General features: G+C 46.7%; 1 protein-coding gene across 1 annotated transcript in view; it reads left to right on the top strand.

Moving 5' to 3' along the window:
* Nucleotides 1–19,621, top strand: part of LOC138579901 (piezo-type mechanosensitive ion channel component 2-like) — a 2,232,767-nt gene that overhangs the window by 688,514 nt on the left and 1,524,632 nt on the right. The window contains exon 14 of the mRNA XM_069650129.1: nucleotides 961–1,109. Coding sequence (XP_069506230.1) covers nucleotides 961–1,109 — 149 coding nt within the window. The remainder of the gene's footprint in view (nucleotides 1–960; nucleotides 1,110–19,621) is intronic.

Raw genomic sequence — 19,621 nt, forward strand, 5'->3', positions numbered from 1 at the left:
AAGGAGAAGATAACAGAGATAGAGGGATAGTTGGAGGTGCAAGAGATAGTAAGCATAGGCATAAGGAAAGTAGATCAAAGGGTGGAGGCAGAAAGGCAGAGTGAGAGATCAGAGGGACAGAGACGTGATGGGAAGAGAACATCTAGAGATCAATATAGTAAATGGCCAGGTCCAAGCTTGTGTGGGAGAAGTGAGAGTGACACAGGGCCAAAGAAGGCACCATCCCTACCTCTTTAAAAATACTAAGCGGATTAGGTAAGGGAAAGCCTAGAAAACCCCTAGGGAGTAAGTCAGCCATCTAATCAGGGACAACCCACTAGTAGCCGAAGAAACAGACAGGTTTGACCTTTAACTAACACTGACATGCCGATTAGGACACCGAGTTTAGGGAGGTGGGCCAGACCGGGGATGTAGAGCGAGAGAGGGATGGCCCTAGCACCAATTCGCCAAGAACCCGACCAGGCCTCAGAATTACCAAAGCTGTCTTGGCTCAAGCTGTTTGTAAAATCCCAAATAATCACTCTTGGACTCCAGAGTTGAGCCAGTGTGGTTCTTTGTGATGGATCGTCCTGTCACAGTACCAAGCAAGTGAGGTAAATCATTGCAGACTGTTGATAACCAGAGGCCTGATACACATGTATGGAGTGGCCGACTGCACAGACAGCCTATCCTTCTTCTTGCACGCAAGTCTCCTTTGTAAATCAGGCACTTGCATGCAGGATTTGATGGCCTCAGAATGCTCTTAGCACTTTGCTTGCTGTATCCTTAATCCATTATTTGTTGTGAATCTGAGCACTGATTATTAAATATCCTTTCAGAAAACCTACAGAACTTGGAGTCAGTTAAAATAGCTCTATTTATGATGTTGTGTAATGTTCTTATAATTTTTGATATACACTCAGTTATTTTGCTGGTGTGTTATTGGTTATGCTGTTGTAACTTGCCTTAATTTGCATGCAGATTCATTTTGATTGGTGGAGACGGATCTTACGCTACTTCTGGATCACCGTCATTTCGTACTCAATGGTGGTACTCATTGCAGTCTATGTGTACCAGTTCAAAACCATCTCTGGCTTCTTCCTCCAGATTTTGGGGATGTCAGAAGAGGGGTAAGGGCTCAAATTCTTTCATTCAAACCGATGTTTAGCGCATTTCCTGTAAGCTTTTTAGAGACTGAGGTAATGAGAAAGTGAGTGATTTACTAAATTAATAAGTTATTGAACTCGTAAAGGACTACATATTTGGGTTATTGAGCCAGTAAGTGATGCAGTGAGCCAGACACTAAGTTTGTGGGTTATTTAGCAAGGAAGAGAGTTAGAGTGCTATGTAGTCAAAGTGTGTGTTAGTATGTTATTGAGTAAGCAATTGTGTCAGTGAGGCAATACATCCGGTAATGGAGTGTTTCCAAATGCAAAACATTCCACAGGAGAAGTGTCAATACATTTATTGAGGCACTAAAGGAGAGAGAGTAAGGAACAATGTGATGGAGAAAGAAAGATCAACATAATAGTACAGAGCAGATTGTTAGGGCAGATGTTTGTATAAAGTAGTAAAGCTAGAATAATGAAAGCTAAGCCCAAATGGTGACTACCCACACTCTGTACAGTACTCCACTGCTCTTAAGCTATGTCCGCGCTTTAAATAATAAAATATTCAAATAAGTCATTTGATATTATTTTTCAGTTGGATTGTTCCTATAGTGAGCTCCCAACAGAACACATGCAATATTCTGCCCAAATATCCAATGGCATTAAAAAATAAATAAGTGAGTTTAAGCAAATCAGAGAGCGCTTTCCTTTTTTCTTCAAGATTTTCCCAAAGTGTTGCCAAATCGATAAGCACATGTTGGGAGAATGATACATTTTTAAGAAAATATATTTGTTTATTTCTGGTATGGATTTTTAGTATCTATACAAGATGCACCGCACCCTTTAGTGAGTGACTGCGAAGAGACATAGATACATTACACATCAACATTTAGATCACAAAACACAGAAATACTTCTCAAAAGAGGAAAACAATATAAAGAGCAGCAGCCATAACCTCAAATACTTCTAAAAGAGAAGAGTTCTTTTCAATCTTAAAAACGTGTGTAGAGAAGGACCTAAAGGCCATGAAATAGGAAGTGAGCAGTCCAAATAGACTTATGGGTGGTCTTAGGTTATTTATGAATAGATGCTATGTGTTGATATATAGAGGTACACTGGTATTTGATACTAAAGAGCTTTTAAGGATTGCAGACCTGATTTAAAATAATGAATTTTCAAGGGATTGCCGCAGCCTGTGTAATAGATGTGAACCTGAAATATGTTGTTGAATTTGTGATTACATGCTCTGCCCATTAATCTGGCAACTTAATGAGAGCTGATTAATGATGAATTGGTCACATGTATGGGGCAATTCCTATTCATATTTGCTTGCTTTTTGGGAGCTATGTGCACATGTGAAGGGTCCAGAAGTGAAGCCATTGTGTCTCTCAGCTGGGAGCACAATAGGAGATTGATGCTTTTCCAATTTTTAATCTCAGTGTTAAGATGGTTTTCTTCAGAGTTATCATCAAGGTGGGATCAGAGTGTTCACTGATCTGTATGGTCTCACTACAGCTCACAGTTCAGTGATCACATGATTGTAAGAGAATACATTGTGAAAAGTGAGGGGGAATGGGAGTATTATGTAACTTTATGTTTTTTCTGTGCAACATCTTAATTGAAATTTTTATTATTTCAATTGAAAGTATAAAACAAAAACTTAATCCCTCCCCAACCACCTCTACCCACAACCACATACTTAGCAGGATAAGGGAGAGCCAATTCGCTATGAAATGTACCATACGTTCAATTAGTACATTGCTGAAGAAGTTAACCTGCATCCATCGCTTCATAATCCCTGAAAGTAGTGGAGGTCCCCTAAACCTATCCCACACAAATACCCTTAGTAATTAAATACCTAATAAAAGCAAGACTCTACGCCTTTTGGGCACGTGACATTTTTATGACACTCTCACATGCTACAAAAAAGCATCCAAATCGAGTAATGGGCGATCATCTCACCATTAAGTGAATATGACATTTTTTCATTAACTAAGTTATTGATACTAAGCATTGAGTTGTGGGATGTCCCTAGATTTTCTATTGATGGCAATGAGAAACCCGGCCGCCAGCAGTGCCTTCAAGATAAGGTCTCCTATAGAACATCACAGTGGAAAGACTCCTGCAAACGGCATAGGCAACAAACAAACTGCATGTTCCATTGAGGCATGACGGATGGTGCTCCCCGCTGCCTACTATCTCAGTGTCCGCTGTTGCCTTGCTGGCACTGACCTTTAGACAATTTCTGGCATTCCACCTTGGTGCAACTCCCTCATGGGTGCGTAATACCATATGAAGTAGAAATAGGGGCTGCCCTGGGAGTGAGGTCCCCTCGCCCGGCTACTGGGTGTTCTGACCTGCAGAGAAAACGCCCTGCACACCCCAATCACTGAGGACCTGGTCTGGGGGGCTGTGCTGGTATCAGCAACATCCGCAACATCAGCTTGCTTGCTTCTCTCGTCGACTTGCTGCCCATGGGAGAAATTTGAGGTGGACCTGCGCCTGCGAGGATGTCCTCTTAGTCTACCGAGGGCTCCATCCTGCCCCTGCTGTGAGCTTCGGTCAGCTCAGAACAGTGGCGGTGCCAGGAATCAAATTTAGGAGGGACACAGAGGGGGCCAAAGACAAAAGTGGGGGGGCACAGACAAAAGTAGGGGGACAACATGGTAACTGCTAGTCTTAGGTAGGGGGCACAAGGGGGGGCACAGGGTTTCACAGGGGGGCCCTGGCTCCCCCAGGCCCCACCCTAGCGACGCCATTGGCTCAGAATAATGTCTTTGGCATATTTCCCTAAGCGGTGCAACTCCTGCAGAGCTAGTTAAATGGCCAGCGTCTCACTTCTGTGTCCAGGATGGGGAAGACATATAAAGCAGGAAAGCAGGGGGACATCTCCACAATGCTACAGTCCGCAGACAAGTGCAAGTGTCCTGAAGTGGTGACAGATCACGCAGATGTCCACCAAGTCTGACCCTACTCGCTGAAATCTGCAAATAAAACCACAAAAGCACAGAGGAACTTGCCCATAAGATTCTAGCATTGGATAAAGGGTTTCAGAAGCAGAGCACAGGGTTATCGGAGGTGGTGGACACGCTCTGCAAGCAGTCCTACAAGGTGGGTGAGTGTTCCAACCGACTTGAGGCCTTGGTGGCCTGATGTGAGGCCTTGGAGGACAAGTAGGAGGATGGGGAGAATCGCCCCCACAGAAATAACATTCGGATTCAGAGCATCTTTTCAGCGGTGCACAACGATGAGCTGCCTGCCTTTGTAGAGGACCTCTTCCGATCTATATTTGAACTGCCTGAGGAAGCTGAGATCGAACTGGAGCAGACGTATCACGTCAGCACTAGGGCCACCTTGCCCCAAGACAGATCCGTGTTTGTGTTGTCCCGGGTTCACTTTTTCAAACAAAAGGAGCAAATAATGACTGCAGCCAGACCCCTGTTGACCATCTCTTTTCGTAACATGTCACTGTATCAGGATTTGGCATCAATGACCCAGGCAAAGCGGAGGGTGCCGAGGCTACTGACCGAGTGGCTGTGCACTAAGGAAGTGTCCTATAGATGGGGTTTTCCAACTGTGCTCCACTTTTCTTAGGGAAAGCGCTGGGTGGCGCGAACTCTAACCGATGCAGAGAGCCTGCTGAACCCGGATGGGTCAGGGGGATGAGGGGTTTGGGATGCTGAGCAAGAGCTGATCCAGAATCGTGGCCTAGAGCCATCACAAAAATGGCACAAAAAGGGTAGAGGGAGGAAGATAAAGGGTCCAGTCAGAAAGGCCTGAGTGGCCTGGAGCTTAGCAGGGAGTATTGTGGGTGGTTGGGATGTCTCTCTGGTTACTGGGTCACTTGTGCTTTGCGGAGGCACTATGAGATTATGGTCCTAAGAATGAGTCCTTGGGTGAGGGTGATTGGCGGGAGAGGGGGTTTAACCATGATGTGTTGTTCCCTGAGGGGTTTCCAGATGTTTGGAATATGCTCATGTCTGAGCATAGTTTATGGTTGGTTTCGGGTGTTGGGGGAGGGTTTGTTTATAAATAGTTGCTGTGGGAGGGGCACTTGATTTATGGCAGTGCACTGCAGGTGATTCGAGAGGTGGTCGCCGGAGGTGGACAGCCTGATATTCAGGGAAATGTTGGCTACTGTTGTGAATAAAGGGGAAGGTGAGAAGGGTTTTTGCCTCGGGGGAGGGGCGGATGGGTGGTGAGAGAGAAGTGGGTTGAGTGGTGGCTGTCTTGGTGGGAGAGCAAATCCCAATCTCTAAAATCAAGGTCCCGCGTGATCCACAGTGACATTATCGCTGTGTCAAATGCCTGTTGTGGGAGCGTCTGTGTATGCTCGTTTCTCTGTATGTTCCTAATGTGGTCCAGGTGGCTTTCTTAGAGACCTTCCTCCTTCAGGTGCTCTCTTTTGCGGAAGGGCAAATCCTGATTGGTGGGGCTTTCAATTTGTTACCTAACCCTCCAGTTGATAAGACTCTTCCTCCCACCAAGCTTGATTTCAGGCATGCACATGCATTTGGGCTGTTTCTTCTGGAAATGGGACTGGTTGACACCTGGAGGTTGGCTCACAGGGATTTCACCTTTCATTGTCATGTTCACAGGGGCTTCTCTAGATCAGACCTTATACTTATGGCAAGTGTGCTGTACCCGTGTGCCTAGGGGGTGGGGGGATATAGGCACGCGGAGACTATCCGATCATGCCCCAGTATCGCTGTCCCTGGCGATTGTGGGAAGGCCTGAGAGACCCAGACGCCTGTGGAAGTTATATGATCCGGTTCTTGGGGATCTGGTGGTGTCTAGAGAGCTGGGTGAGGTTATATCCAACTATTTTCTAGAAAAATAAAGACTCACGGCATTCATACGAAGTAGTTTGGGATGCTATGAAGGCGGTTGTTATGGGTAAGTCTGCAGCTTACACCAGGGAGAGAAAACTGACTAGGGTGCAGCTGGATGGGGAAGTTAGAGGCGCAGAACAGGAGCACAAAAGACTGGGCTCCCGTAGGGCACTGCAGGAGCTTAGGGTGTCACGTAAAATTCTGGAGGAACATCTCGCTGACAGGACGGCTCAGGCAATGCTGATGACTAAACAGTATTATTATGCCAATGGGAACCGAGCCAGTCCACTTCTGGTAGCTAAACAGTGTACGCTTCAAAACCGAAACGCAGTTTTGGCCCTGTGCGATAGTCAAGGAGTGGTGCAACGGGGTGAGGCCGATAAGCTGAAGATTTTTAAAGCCCATTTTGGGGTGGTATTTAAAGGGGGGCCATCCCAGGGGGATGCCCAGACCCAATACCTACAGCATGTACATCGCCCTAGCCTAACAGAGGAGGAGCGGGACTCCCTAGAGGCACCTATATTCCCAGGGGAAGTGGAGTGGGCTATTAAGACTCTGAAGAACAAGATCGCAGGCCCTGATGGGTTCACAGCTCTTTTCTACAAAACGTTTTGTGCGCTCCTGGTCCTACTCCCTTCCCCCCACCCCCAGGTTGCACTCTTTAATTTCTTTAGGGTTTCCGGTAGAGTTGTTCCTTCTATGGGTGTGTCGATGACTGTCCTGATTCCAAAACCTGGTAAGGAGGATCCAACACTCTGCGATACATATTGCCCCATTACCCTTACAAACATGGATTCAAAGCTTTTCTCTAAAATGTTGGCCAGGCGTATGATAGAGGTCCTCCCTAATCTCATAGATGGCGACCAGACAGGTTTTATCGCGGGACGCAGTACCCATGATAATGTGAGGTGTGTGTTGAATCTATTGGTGGTGGGATGACGTCAGGAGGTGGATCTGGGAGTTATTGGACTAGATGCTCACAAGGCCTTTGGTAGGGTGGACATGGGGTATCTCTGTGGAGTCTTGGTATGGTTTGGGTTTGGCCCAGAGTTAATTAATTGGGTAATGCAAATCTACCAAAGTCAACACACCTCTCTTCGAGTCAATGGGGTGCTATTATCTAGCCTACCCATTACCAGGGGGAAGAGACATGGTTGTCTGCTGTCCCCACTGATTTTTGGCCTGACTATGGAGCCGCTTGCCTGCAGTATCAGGGCGAATAGGGCTACAGAAGGGATTTGGGTAGGGGGTGGATTATAAGGTTTCTCTCTATGCAGACAATGTGCTGCTCACCTTGAGTAACCCCTGGGAGTCACTGCGCGTGGTGCTGTGTGAATTGGAGGAATGTGGTCTGGTCTCTGGATTTAAAGTGAATTATGACAAGTCACATGGGCTGGATATTTTTTCTGAGGCCTTGCCCCGATACAATGCACTTGCGAGTCTATCCACTATATGAGTGCGCATATTCCTAGCAATATCTCAGAGATCTATCGATCTAACTTTCCACCGGTGTTCCAGGAGCTGTCTGAGGATCTAACTAGGTGGGGCTGGCAGGAGATGAACCTTGTCCCATGTCTCCTGAATCCTTCTACGGCACTCCTGACAAGGGTCCCTGACCCAGACTTGCGTACGCTTCAGGGTAAGATTTATAAATTCATTTGGGGGTATTAATGGATTAGGATCGCTTGGAGGGTGCTCGTGTGGCTGACGGGGGTGGAGGGCCTGATGTCTTCCACAAGCACAGCTTTTTCATGTGGTCACATGGGGGAATAATACATTACAGCCGAAGTGGAAGGCAAATGAACAGGCCCAATTGGCAGTTTGTCTCCACCAGTTGCCTTATGTTGACAGGGGTTCTTTGGGACAGGAAGGGGGATTCTCATTATTGGCCACAACAAAGTGTACGCTTTATTATATGGGAAGAGCACTGCATATATGTGGGGAGACTATGGGGTTGGGTCGTCTCACGCCTGTTTAGACTAACCCAGGTGTCTTGCCTGGATGCGACTGTGGGAGCTTTGGAGATGGTTGACAGGGGGCTTGACTTCACTGTACCAATTATATAAGGAAAACAGTCAAAGAGGGTGTGGCCTGGACCATGCAGTGAGGCTGTGAAATCGTACAGCTCCCGTCCAGATCCTGTAATTTGGCGGTGGTAGGCATCCTTGACCACAAACATTATCTACAAATCGTTGGGGAAACTTAAGCCCTCCTGTGCAGCGCTGACCGGTTCGGAATCGGACCACTACAACGGAGTTAAGGCAACTGGAACTTCGGCCCTGTTGGGGAGAACATGGTGGACGGAGTCGCGATGGAATAAGGAGGAGGGGCGTAAAAGCGGCAGCGTTGCACGGCAGCCTCCGTGGGTCTGACAAACTGGAGCGGAGCCAAGATTGGTGCACACGCTGGAGGCTGCCTGGCTCTGCAGTCCCCAGTTAGTTGGCAAACAAAGGCTGGAGCGAGGTGTATTGTGCCCCTGAACACTCAGCGCCCAGATAACAGAGCGAGTGGACTGGAGCTCGCGAGTGCTTGAAACTCAGGGGCTGTGTCGGGCTGAAGTAGCCCAGCTGACTAGGAACTTCATCTGGGTGCGCTGCGGTGCGGGGATGCTAAGTAGACCCTGGGCTGACTGTTGGGTTGCCTGTGACACGCAGAGGCTTCAACTGAGTGCATGGGGTGTGTGAATGTTGTGTGCTGCAGGAGCCGGGCAGCCGTGATGAGGCTGTGGGACGGTACGGCTGGTCGACAGCCAGCAGCCTCACCCTGAGCAGTGCTGGGTACTGCTAACGGACTAGACGTGGCGAATCTGTAAAGGAAGGAGACTCGCTGGGAGTCCAAAGGTGGCTTGGGCCACAGTGGGAACTTGCTGAAAACCGGCCGGGAAGAACTGGAAACTAGTTGCAAAGCGGGAGTTGCCACGCTTTACCCTGAGTCGGTGCGAAGTGAGAGCATGGTCCTGTCAGCAGTAACCCTCCATAATATAACAGTGACACAGAAGACATCAAGGTTGGAGGGAGACCCGGGCTGCCCGTGCCCCCCCCCCCCGTCTTGATGTTGTGGCCCCCAGGGAATTGCCCACTGCGTAGGAGAAAGGAAGCAGACATTAATTCAGCAGGGGTGGGGACATCGTTGCGGTACAGCAAGTAGCTGGTGGCTGGCACTGGGAGTCGGCTGATCTTTGCATGGAAGCTGGGTTGGCTGGCTCAGGATACACATGGTGGGGGCTGCTTGGTCCTACTTGGCAGTGCATTGGGATTGTGGCCAGTTGGAGGAGTGGCGGACTGGGAGAGTAGTTGTCTTGTGGCCTGGGCAGTAACCACTGAAACTTTAGGGCCTTGGGACCTGGGCACTTGCTGCCATTACGCAACCCAGACACTAATAGGGGCTGTCCCACCATTGCTTACTTCGCGTATTTCGACCCTGGTCGCACACAACTGGTGGGGGTGATCGGCTTCCTGAGCCGACTCTGAAGCGGTGGGAGAGCGGGACTTCACACCTTGGCAGAGGGCAAACACCGTGGTGATCATTGGGAGAGCACCTGCAGTCACCACTGGAACAGGGGACAGCACTAAGTGTTGCTTGCTGTTTAGCTGCCACCGATCTAGCTGGGTGCTGGGTGTGGACAACAGGGATCGCTCACTGAGGCACAGGAGTGCAGAGACCTCACAATGACACCTGGGTTTGCGGGGCTGCAATGTTGCTGGTGGTGGACTCGGAGCTGGACTGGGACTCGGGACTCAGGTTATGGCCTGCTACACCCTCACGTGAAGCATGTCCCCCACAAAGAGAAAAAATAAAACAAAAGTCATGGACTCATTCAACAACGCAGGAAAGACTCGGGACTCGGCGCAGTGTGCATCAACATCGCAGGCAGAAGCGGGAGCTCCAGGCACGAGCACACAAATAGACCTGGTGTCGACAGCAATAGCGGCACTGAGATCCTCTGTGGAAACAAAGATAGATTAGGTCAAGGTGGACGTTCAACTGCTGCGACAGGACGTCCGGAATCTACCTGAAAGACTTGCGACTGCTGAGATGGAGCTAAAAGAAATGCGAGAGTCCACAAAGGATTTGGAAAGCCGGGTCTAGGACCTGGAGAGAAGGAACCCTAGAGCTGAGGATGCGGATGGGAGGGCTTGTCGGAATAATGTCAGGTTGCTTGGACTTCCGGAGGGCCTGGAGGGCTCGATCCCCACTCAGTATGTCGAGAATCTAATACAACAAAAAGTGGGAACTGGGAATTTGTCTCAAGGATTCGCAGTTAAGGAGGCTCATCGCTCGTTGCAGAAGAGGCCCCCAATGGGGTCTCATCCCAGGCCCGTTATTGCGGAAATCCGGAACTTTCAAGACAGGTAGGTGATCCTGAAGTACTCCAGGGAAGGAGGTGTGAACCAGCGAGACAACTCCAAAATAGCCATCTATCCGGAGTAGACACCAGCGTTTCAGAGGGCCAGGAATTCTTTTGTACCAATTAGGGCGAGACTCCGGCATCTTAACATCAAATACATGCTTATATACCCGGCTAGGCTCAAAATTATTTACAGGGGCAAAGCGCACTTCCTGTAAACCCCTGGGGCGGCCAACATGTGGCTGGAACATAATAACTTGGCTGGAGCCGAGAAACCCAACACCTGACACATGGAGTGCCGTCATTGAGCTGGGACGCTCCTGCTGACGGACCGGCACACTTGAGATGCCAGTCCATGTGCCCCTGGCGGTCCTAGACGGAACATGCAGAGCCCAACTCTGCCATGATACGCTGTTTTTGCAAATGATGGGAGCTGCATTTGATCACCCACTGCTGGGCATAAGGTTGGCCCTGCAAATTGGTTGGTGTTGGCCTGTTGCTGACACTTAATACTCGTTACACAATGGTCTGGATGGGCCTTAGCGGTACAAGTACGTCTGAGCACTGCGCGTGCCACGTAGCTACTGGACGAATGTACATTATTTGGTTTGTATGGTTATTGGTTGTATGTTCTCCACGTATTCTGGTACATATATTGCATGTATGGTGTTTCTGGTTTTGGGGTTTAGATTGCAGAATCAGAAGGGGGTGGCGGACTTGGGGCACAGTCTGGACTATGAATGGTTGCTGCATGGCTTCTGTTAAAGTACTAACTTGGAACGTGCGGGTTTGGGCACGTACCTATGAAGGAATAGGGTAAAATCCTTCCTAAAGCGTAAGAAGATAGCTATTGCCCTGCTGCAGGAGACCCTCCTGACAGCTGTGGATCTGGTAGGGTTCTGGGAACGCAGGCGGGGAAAGGGGTATGAGATGGCATACTCTAAATATGCTAGAGAGGTGTTTACCTGGATAGACTGCCATTCCAGCTGCTGGAGGTGGATGCGGATGTGGATGGGAGGTACCTTATCCTGCGGGGTTACATAGCCCACATCAAGGTGTGCATAGTTAACTCTTGATTCCCAAATCATGGCATCCCATCTCACATTCACACTCTCCGTTCACGCGTTGCACAACACCGTGGGGGTGACTTTAATTGCACTAGGGGCCCTTTGCTGGATAGATCCTCTCACCCACCGAGGGGCCCATCCATGGTCTCTGCAGCTCTCGATGGGGCGCCTGCTAACCTTGATTTGGTGGATACCTGGAGGAAATTGCATCCTGCAGAGAGGGGCTACTCTTTCTACTCTTCACCCCATGCCCTGTTCTCTAGAATTGATTACATATTTTTTGGGCGGAGTCAGATGGCTGACATAGGCGATGCACTGTACCTGGGCAGGACAATATCGGACCACTCCTCGCTAATGGTAACATGGAACCTGAGGGGCCCGAGACCCGCCTTCCCAATGTTCGCATGCCGACAGATGCTTTGTCAGATCAAATCTTCAGAGATAAACTGCAGCAGACATTGGTAGAATTCCTAGAGCAAAAAGTGGGCAGCGCCGTGGAGTACGGTGTGGGAAACCCTGAAAGTGGTGGTGAGGGGTAATGTTATAGCCAGTGCGTTAGGTATTCACAGAATGCTGAGGGCTGTACTGGAAAAGCTAGAAGATAAAATACGAGAAAGGGAGGCACTGAACCCGGGCTAGCACCCAAATGAAGAGAGGTTGGCCAAAACTAGATGTCGCTGCCTTGAAGCGTGGGAAAGGCTATCTATATTTGATTACATGGATAGAACTACAAGAGCGCATGTTGAGGGGGATAGGCTTCTGTCGTGGCTCGGTAAAAGGGAGCACCCTAGGCATTTGACCACTGAACTTAAGGGTAAGGACGGGAGTGGATGCAGAACACAGCTTGAGATTCGTAACATCTTTGCTGAATACTACTCCAAATTATACAGTGACGAGGAACCGGTCCATCTAGAAGATGTGATGGAGGCCTCATTTTACATTGGCCTTCCCAAACTGAAAGTAACGCAGCAAGCTGCACTAGACCAGCTCATCACGTTGGAGGAAGTGAGCGCTGCAATTGTCTCACTCGCTACTATTAAAACGCCTGGTAGTGATGGTCTTCCCCCTAAATTTCATAAAACATATAATTCGACGGTGGCCCTGGTGCTACTTAAAGTCTTTGAGGAAGCCTACACTAAGGGCGTGCTGCCAGCAAGCATGCAAGAAACTCTGGTGGTCCCAATCCCCAAGCCAGGAAAACCCACTGAGAGATTTGAATCCTCTCAGCCGCTGGCCATGCTAAACTATAAAATGAAAATATTAACTACAATAATGGCAGGGCGGTTACGCAAAGTGATTGCGGGTCTGATACATAGCGATGAGACTTGTTTTATCCCTGGTCGGAGTACAGCACTAAATCTGCGACAATTGTAACATATTATAGCACAGACCAACATGTCCACTGAGCGATGCTCGGTGGTGTCACTAGACGCGATTAAGGCTTTTGATTCGCTTTATTGGGAATGGCTTTGCAGTATTGCAGGAATTTGGGTTCGGTGAACGGTTCACGTGATGGGTAAAGATTCTTTATGCATCCCCGACTGCAAGAGTCAAGTCTGGGAGACAGGTGTCAGCGAGCTGGGATATACAAAGGGTAACGCGCCAGGGATGTCTACTATCGCCCATGTTGTATATACTGGCGCTGGAGCCGTAGCGGTTTACCTATGCCAAGAATTTCTGGAGGCAGGTATTTGGGTTGGGGGCGTCACAGATTTAGTATCACTATACACCGATGACGTCCACCTGTATGTGGGGAACAGGAGGATAATCTACTGTTAATCATGGAGGTATTGGATAACTTTGCTAAATTCTCAGGAATCTCCTTCAGTAGAGAGAAGTCCTGCGTATTCCCATTAGCGGGGCTCAGAGTTGCTAAGGGCGATGCCTTGTCGGAATTGGGGCTCTCCTGGAATTTGATCTTCTTTAAATACCTGGGGGTAAACAACATGCACACTCCAGTGGATATGCACACTCGGAATACAGTTTGGGTGATGAAAGGTCTGAAGAGGTTGATGGCGTTTTGGTCCAAGCTCCCACTGTCACTGCTGGGCAGGGTAGCGATCATGAAAATGATTGTCCTGCCTAGATTTCTGTATTTCTTTACCAACATACATTATTATATCCCTGTCTCCTTCTTTCGCTTGCTGGAATCACTGATCAGAGGATTCTTATGGGGGGGCAGCGCGTCATAGGATCACCCTCACAACACTGTACACCTACCTTATAAGGAAGGGAGTGTGCAACAGCCGAATTTAAAACGATACTACCTGGCAGCACAACTTAGTTTTGCTGCAAAATGGATATCGGACGATGCTACATCCGAATCTCCACTGCTGCAACAGCTGGTGGCCCCGGCTCACCTTAGGCACATAATGTGGCCGAAATGTCCATGGTGTGGTGGGGACGCTGCTGATCTGAGTCATATGTTTGGGAGTTGCACAAAAACGCAGGGCTTCTCGGCTCTAATCGAGCAGGCATGTAGAAGGGCTGGGGTTACGAGATGCACCTCGAATCCAAAGGAGTGTTTGCTGGGGGCTTACCCGAGGAATAGCAAGCACAAGCATGTTATTAAGTTTATGGTCATGGCGTGCATCCTTGCTTAACGATGTGTTTCCATGACCTGGAAGTCATCTGGGGACCACAGTACTCCCGATGGTACAGGGATTTTGAGACCTGGGCTGAGTTGGAGATTAAGGTAGGGTTTATGTCCATGCGGAGCCTGGATGCAGGGGGAGCATATGAATCCTGGAAGACGTTAATCTGGGACATGTTTCACCCTTCAGATGATAAGTCTCCATGAACGCTCCTCTGCTGATTGCTGTGTGATACTCTCTCATTGAGCTTGCTATTCTCCTGCCACCTACCGGAACCCCAGTGCCCTTATGCTAAATTCGAACACGGGCGATGACCCGGATAAGTTAATTGAACCGTTGATGGTCCTCATACCCTAGTACGACCACATCACTACTCAAGTCTATCACCTAGTTTAAATGCTTGGAGTACTTGTTTTGTTGTTATATGTTAAATGTGTTGGCAGACAGTAAGAATCACAAGTTAAATCATGCTTGGTACTATTGCATAAAGAATACCTGACTGTACCTATGTTATCTCTAAATGCCAATAAACACATTTAAAAATAAATAAGGAAAACAGTCCCATGACCTTTAATGAGGGCACTACCGGAAACAGAGCGGTTTCATTATGCCCAGTTGCGACACTGGGTCTCACATCCTACCACAAAACAGGGACCCACTAGACCACTAAATGCTCTTGAGCTGACACTGCCAGGGGGCTTATCGTGGGGCCGGGTCTCAAAACTATATAAACTATTGGATACAGGGGCTCCTGTGGTGCGCCTACCATATATGGCTAAGTGGTAGTCCAATATGGGCGAGCCTATAGAGGATGAGGCTTGGCTGAGAATAAAGGGTAGGATGCTTAAGTCCTCCAGGTGTGTTACAGATAGGGTTGTAGGATTGTACCTATACATTCTGGTATGTGGTACCTCACCCCAGAAAGGTTGCATTGTATATCAACTGATAACTCAGCTTCTTGTTGGCGGGGTTGTGACGCAGTAGATTCTCTCTTTCACATGGTATGGTTGTGTGGTAAAGTGAATCTTTTCTGGAAGGAGGTGCTCTCCAAACTCAGGGATATCACAGGATATTGCTCCCCATGGACCCACATGTAGTTGTACTAGGGGATACAAGGGCTGGGTCATTCCCTCTTACGGGTCCTATGGCTGCCTTGATTGGGCATCTCCTTTTGGCTGCAAAGCTGACTATCGCCTGGATTTGGAAATCGGCTGAGGGCCCGGTAACCCAAATGTGGTGGGTTAAAATATGGGGCACCCTGGTTGCCGACAAGATTACGGCAATGTGTGAAGGGTGATACGTCAAATATATCACTGTGTGAAAGCCTTTTATTGACTTTGCAGAGAGCTATCCTGCTTTGGTTGCAGGCCTCCTCTAATGTGGCGCTTCTCACCGCTGTAGTACTGTTTCAGTTTTTTAGCAATATCTGGCTGGGTCCAACGGGTAGGGTGGGTGAGGTGAAAGCTGTACAATGTATTCCCTATGACTAAGATTGGCATTATGATGGAACTTGTCACCTGCTGCTGGTGAATTGTAGATGTCATATATTTTCATGTGCTGCCTCCCACAATGTGTTAAATAAAAGTTTTTGGAAAAAAGAAAACAAAGATTCATAAAACACATTCAGGTCGAATAAAAACACTTAAACATTGAACAATGTACATCTACATTACTAAAACTTCACTCAGTGCAGCTGTTATGGGTCAATCAGTTTTTAACAATAAGTAATCTCCCTTAACAATGAACATTTGTAAATATAGGAACTCAGGTTGAAAAGACATGAAAAGTATAATAAATAAATAGTGCCAGCCTAAATTGGTACAACCCCCTTGATTTTAAAACTGGAACCAGAGTATTTTACAGATTGCAGTGTAGTGAAGACAAAAGAATAAAAAGTGACACAAAGTTTAAATATCTGTTTGGCATATGGGGCAAGTTTGAGAATACATTCTAGCCCCTGCCATTTCCCAGTTATGGAATTCGGAGGGAGAAAATTAAACCGTGGGCGGATCAGGTATAAACGTTGAGATACATCTGTGCACCATTCAAGGTAGGGCTGCAATTTTCTAGGTGACATGATTACCTGGTGAGCTCTGTCTGGAGATTTGCCAATCTGCAATTTCCCTTTGTCGCTGACAAAGGTGTAAAAACAGTACTTTAGCCTTCTCTTAACTTAACATCAGCAAAAACCACTTTGGACAGGCTGGCTTCCTTGTTTGCCTATGTTGCCAGCCACATTAGTGCCAGCACTATATGATCACAATCTTTAACAAAGGGACCCAAGCTCATTATGTACAGCAAAAAGTTGGGGCATTCTGTGGGAGAGTAAGGATTTACCTAGCAAATTTATTTTCAATTGTCTGTCATTTATGAGGGAACTCCTGTCCCCTAATCTCTGCCCCATAAAGATCAATCACAAGGGCCTTGACATTATATACCTTTATCATTATTTCTGGGGGATGTACTCTTATGGACCTCGCCCATCAAGAGATCCCTGCTATGGCCTGGGACATTTTGATTGCTTGCTTTTCAATATGGGGCTTGCAACTGCTGTTAGCAGGAAGAATGATTCTCAGATAGTCAAAATATTGTACTTTCTCTATCTGAAATCAATTCACAAAAAGCCCTTTTGGCAATTTCTGTGCCTTTCCCATTATTAGCACTGCTGATTTAGTTACGTTTATCTTCAGTTGCCTAAGGGTCATAAAATCATTAAACTAATTTAAGAGTTTTTGGAAGGCTGATGATGTACAAGCTAGAAGCACAACACCATCAGTGTATGCCAACATGGGGATCCTTCTGCCATCTAGCCTAGGTATTGGGCGTAGACTGTTCTAAAATTGATTGAAGCATGTTGGTATGCAAATAAAATAAAATAGGTGCAAGAACTCACCCCTGACGGAGGCCCCTGTTTGTCCCAAAAGGAGAAGTTTGATTTGCCTCTCTGTCACAACGGACAGCATTCTCTGTGTTGGTTTCACATAAAAACATTAATTTCAATAGCCCATCTCAAATTGATTTCCCATTTCTACCAAAATTGCCATAACTGTTCCCTGTCAACCAAATCAAAAGCAGCGGACAGGCTCATAAAGGCCAAGTACACAGTGCCATCCTTTTAAGTTGTGCATTTCCCTGTCATTAACATTAAATGTAGGGCCTGATTTAGTGTTCCAAGTCCTTACCTGAACCACAGCTGTGTGTGCCCCATGTTATTCTTCACCCTCACCCAGTAATCTAAATACCCTCACAACACACTCCCTGAAATTTTAGTGAAGGCATCCAAATGTCAGATTGGGCAATAAGAATTTGGTAATGATTTGGCTCCCTTATTGTAAATTGGAACAATGATCGCTTGGGCCATGATTCTGGAATTACACAGCTCTTCACATAGCTCTTATGTGGACTTGAACAGGCCAGCTCATATAAAATCTGGATGCAGCGACATTTTGGGCTTCTGGGCTGTGATTGCCTTCAAAACATCCAGATGAGATATTGCTAAGCCTATATTCTCCCTTAGGCTATATAATTCTTTAACATACATTGTACTATTTTCCGCATTGTCTTTGAAAAATATGTCACCAAAGTACGACACTGTGTCCAGTCATATTTTCGAATACAATATTTTCGAAAGTCAAAATGTCGAAAATATTTATTCGAAAATAAAAATGTCGAATTACAAAAAAGTCGAATGTTTAAATAAATAATTAATTAATAAATATTTTATTAAACATATTTTTTTAAATAATGAAAGGTATATCCATGGTGGGTGGGGGGGATGGGGAGGAGGGGGGGTTGGGGTAGGGGTTTGGGGTGGGGGTTTTTAATAATTAATTAGTTAATGTTTTATTAAATATATTTTTTTTAAATTAAAGGTATATCCATGGGGGGTGTTGGGGGGGATGGGGAGGAGGGGGGGTTGGGGTAGGGGTTTGGGATGGGGGGTTGGGGGGGACCCCCCATAAAAAACGTTAGTATTTGTGACATTTTACATAGTTATTTTAGCATTGGTTTTTCGATTTTTTTTTTTGACATTTTATTTTCGAATTAATGACTTTTTCTATTATATGTATGTGATTTCGACATTTTTGAATTCGACATTTTTGTAATTCGAAATTTTGTTTTCGATACTATGACTATAAACCGTACGACACCCATGCCAGGACTTGCACATTTGTCTATAGGAAAGGATTAAGAGAGGGATTGGTTGCTTTTTCCACCTTCTTCCCTCATGTCCTTGTTTTCCACAGCATCCAGGGTTCCTCCCATGCAGGAAGTTCAAGTTCTTGCTTCCATAAAAAACATGCTTTTTTATACTCCTTTCTTTTTTCTTTGACCCAGCTGCAGTTACTAGGCTGGGCACTGAGGGCTCAAAGAGCTTCCTTCACTAGTTTACATTTAGTGTCAAACCAGCCCTTACCCCGAAGTGGGTGTTTTTGTGTCGCCTTTTTTTGTTACCTTTATGGCAGTAGCCCTAGCCAATTATTTATAGGCCATGATTGACTTGTTTGGGTTGTTTCCTTCATTTAGGCATTCAAGGTTGAGTGGTTGTGCTCCCCTCAAGCCGCAAGGGATTTGGTGTCCAGCTTATCCCTACAAATCCTTCTTCGTTTGGCAAGAGGGAACCTTCAGAGTACTTACACAATGGTTTCTCTTTGATTTCTAGGCAGCAATCTAGCCTTATGGTCACACTCGTCCCGTTCCATAACTTCCACATGCATTATTCAATGCCAGTGTAGCGAGATACCCTGCTGACCTATAAAGGTTTATCTTGTGGGTAAATCGGCTGGTACTCTCCCATTTACCACCCACAGCCTTTGTTCTACTAAGAGGATATTGAAGAAGTGACCCTTAGGATAGCTTTTTGGAATAGAGGTCACATATAGTGGTACACCCCACAGTATATCTTCTCAATCAATCTCCTCCTCTATTAGCCCTTTACCAATCTTTGCATTAAACTCTTCGGAGACAATAAAAATGATATTCAGCTTACAATTTAAGATGTCAGATGTATATGTTTCAAAACATTTAATCAGAGTCAATAGGTCCGTCTTACTTTGGTGCATTATAAAAGTTAACCTATATTAACTGCCCAATTTCTGGGTCCTTAAATGAAGCAGAAAGAATGTCCTCACAAATTATCTTCAGTCCCATAGAAACATAGATGGCTACCCCACTGGAGAAGTGCCTGCGCAGGTTAGGTTTGGCATTATTCCCATATAAAACATTATTCCCATATAAAAAAAACATTTATCAGGGAGGTTGAATGGCTCAGGTATTTTGGAACATACGAATGTCGTAGTTCTTCACGAAATGTAACCAACTAGCCTAATTTATTTTGTATTATTCCAAGATGCCGATGAGTAGCGAGCAAATGTAATATGCTCAGCTCCGCTCAACGGGCTGCACCAAAGCCTGTGGCTCCAGCAACCTCTCCAGTACGAAGAACTAAAATGCTATAACAGGTAAGCTCCTGCCCTCCCATAGCACAGACAAAACAAGTGGCATTGGGTCAGGAGCGTGGATAGCGGGGCAGCGAAGAATACACCTGTGGTGCACAGCCGCAGATATGAAGGGAGTGCACCACCAGTGTTGCAGATGACAGCCCTCTTCAGAGAGACCACTTCGAAGCGTGTAGTCCCAGAGACCTCTCCGACATGACGTTTTAATGCATTCTACCAGGCCCGACTGCCGA

The sequence above is a fragment of the Ambystoma mexicanum genome, chromosome 3p (assembly GCF_040938575.1).
Source record: "Ambystoma mexicanum isolate Mex_15411 chromosome 3p, UKY_AmexF1_1, whole genome shotgun sequence".
Classification (NCBI taxonomy): domain Eukaryota; kingdom Metazoa; phylum Chordata; class Amphibia; order Caudata; family Ambystomatidae; genus Ambystoma; species Ambystoma mexicanum.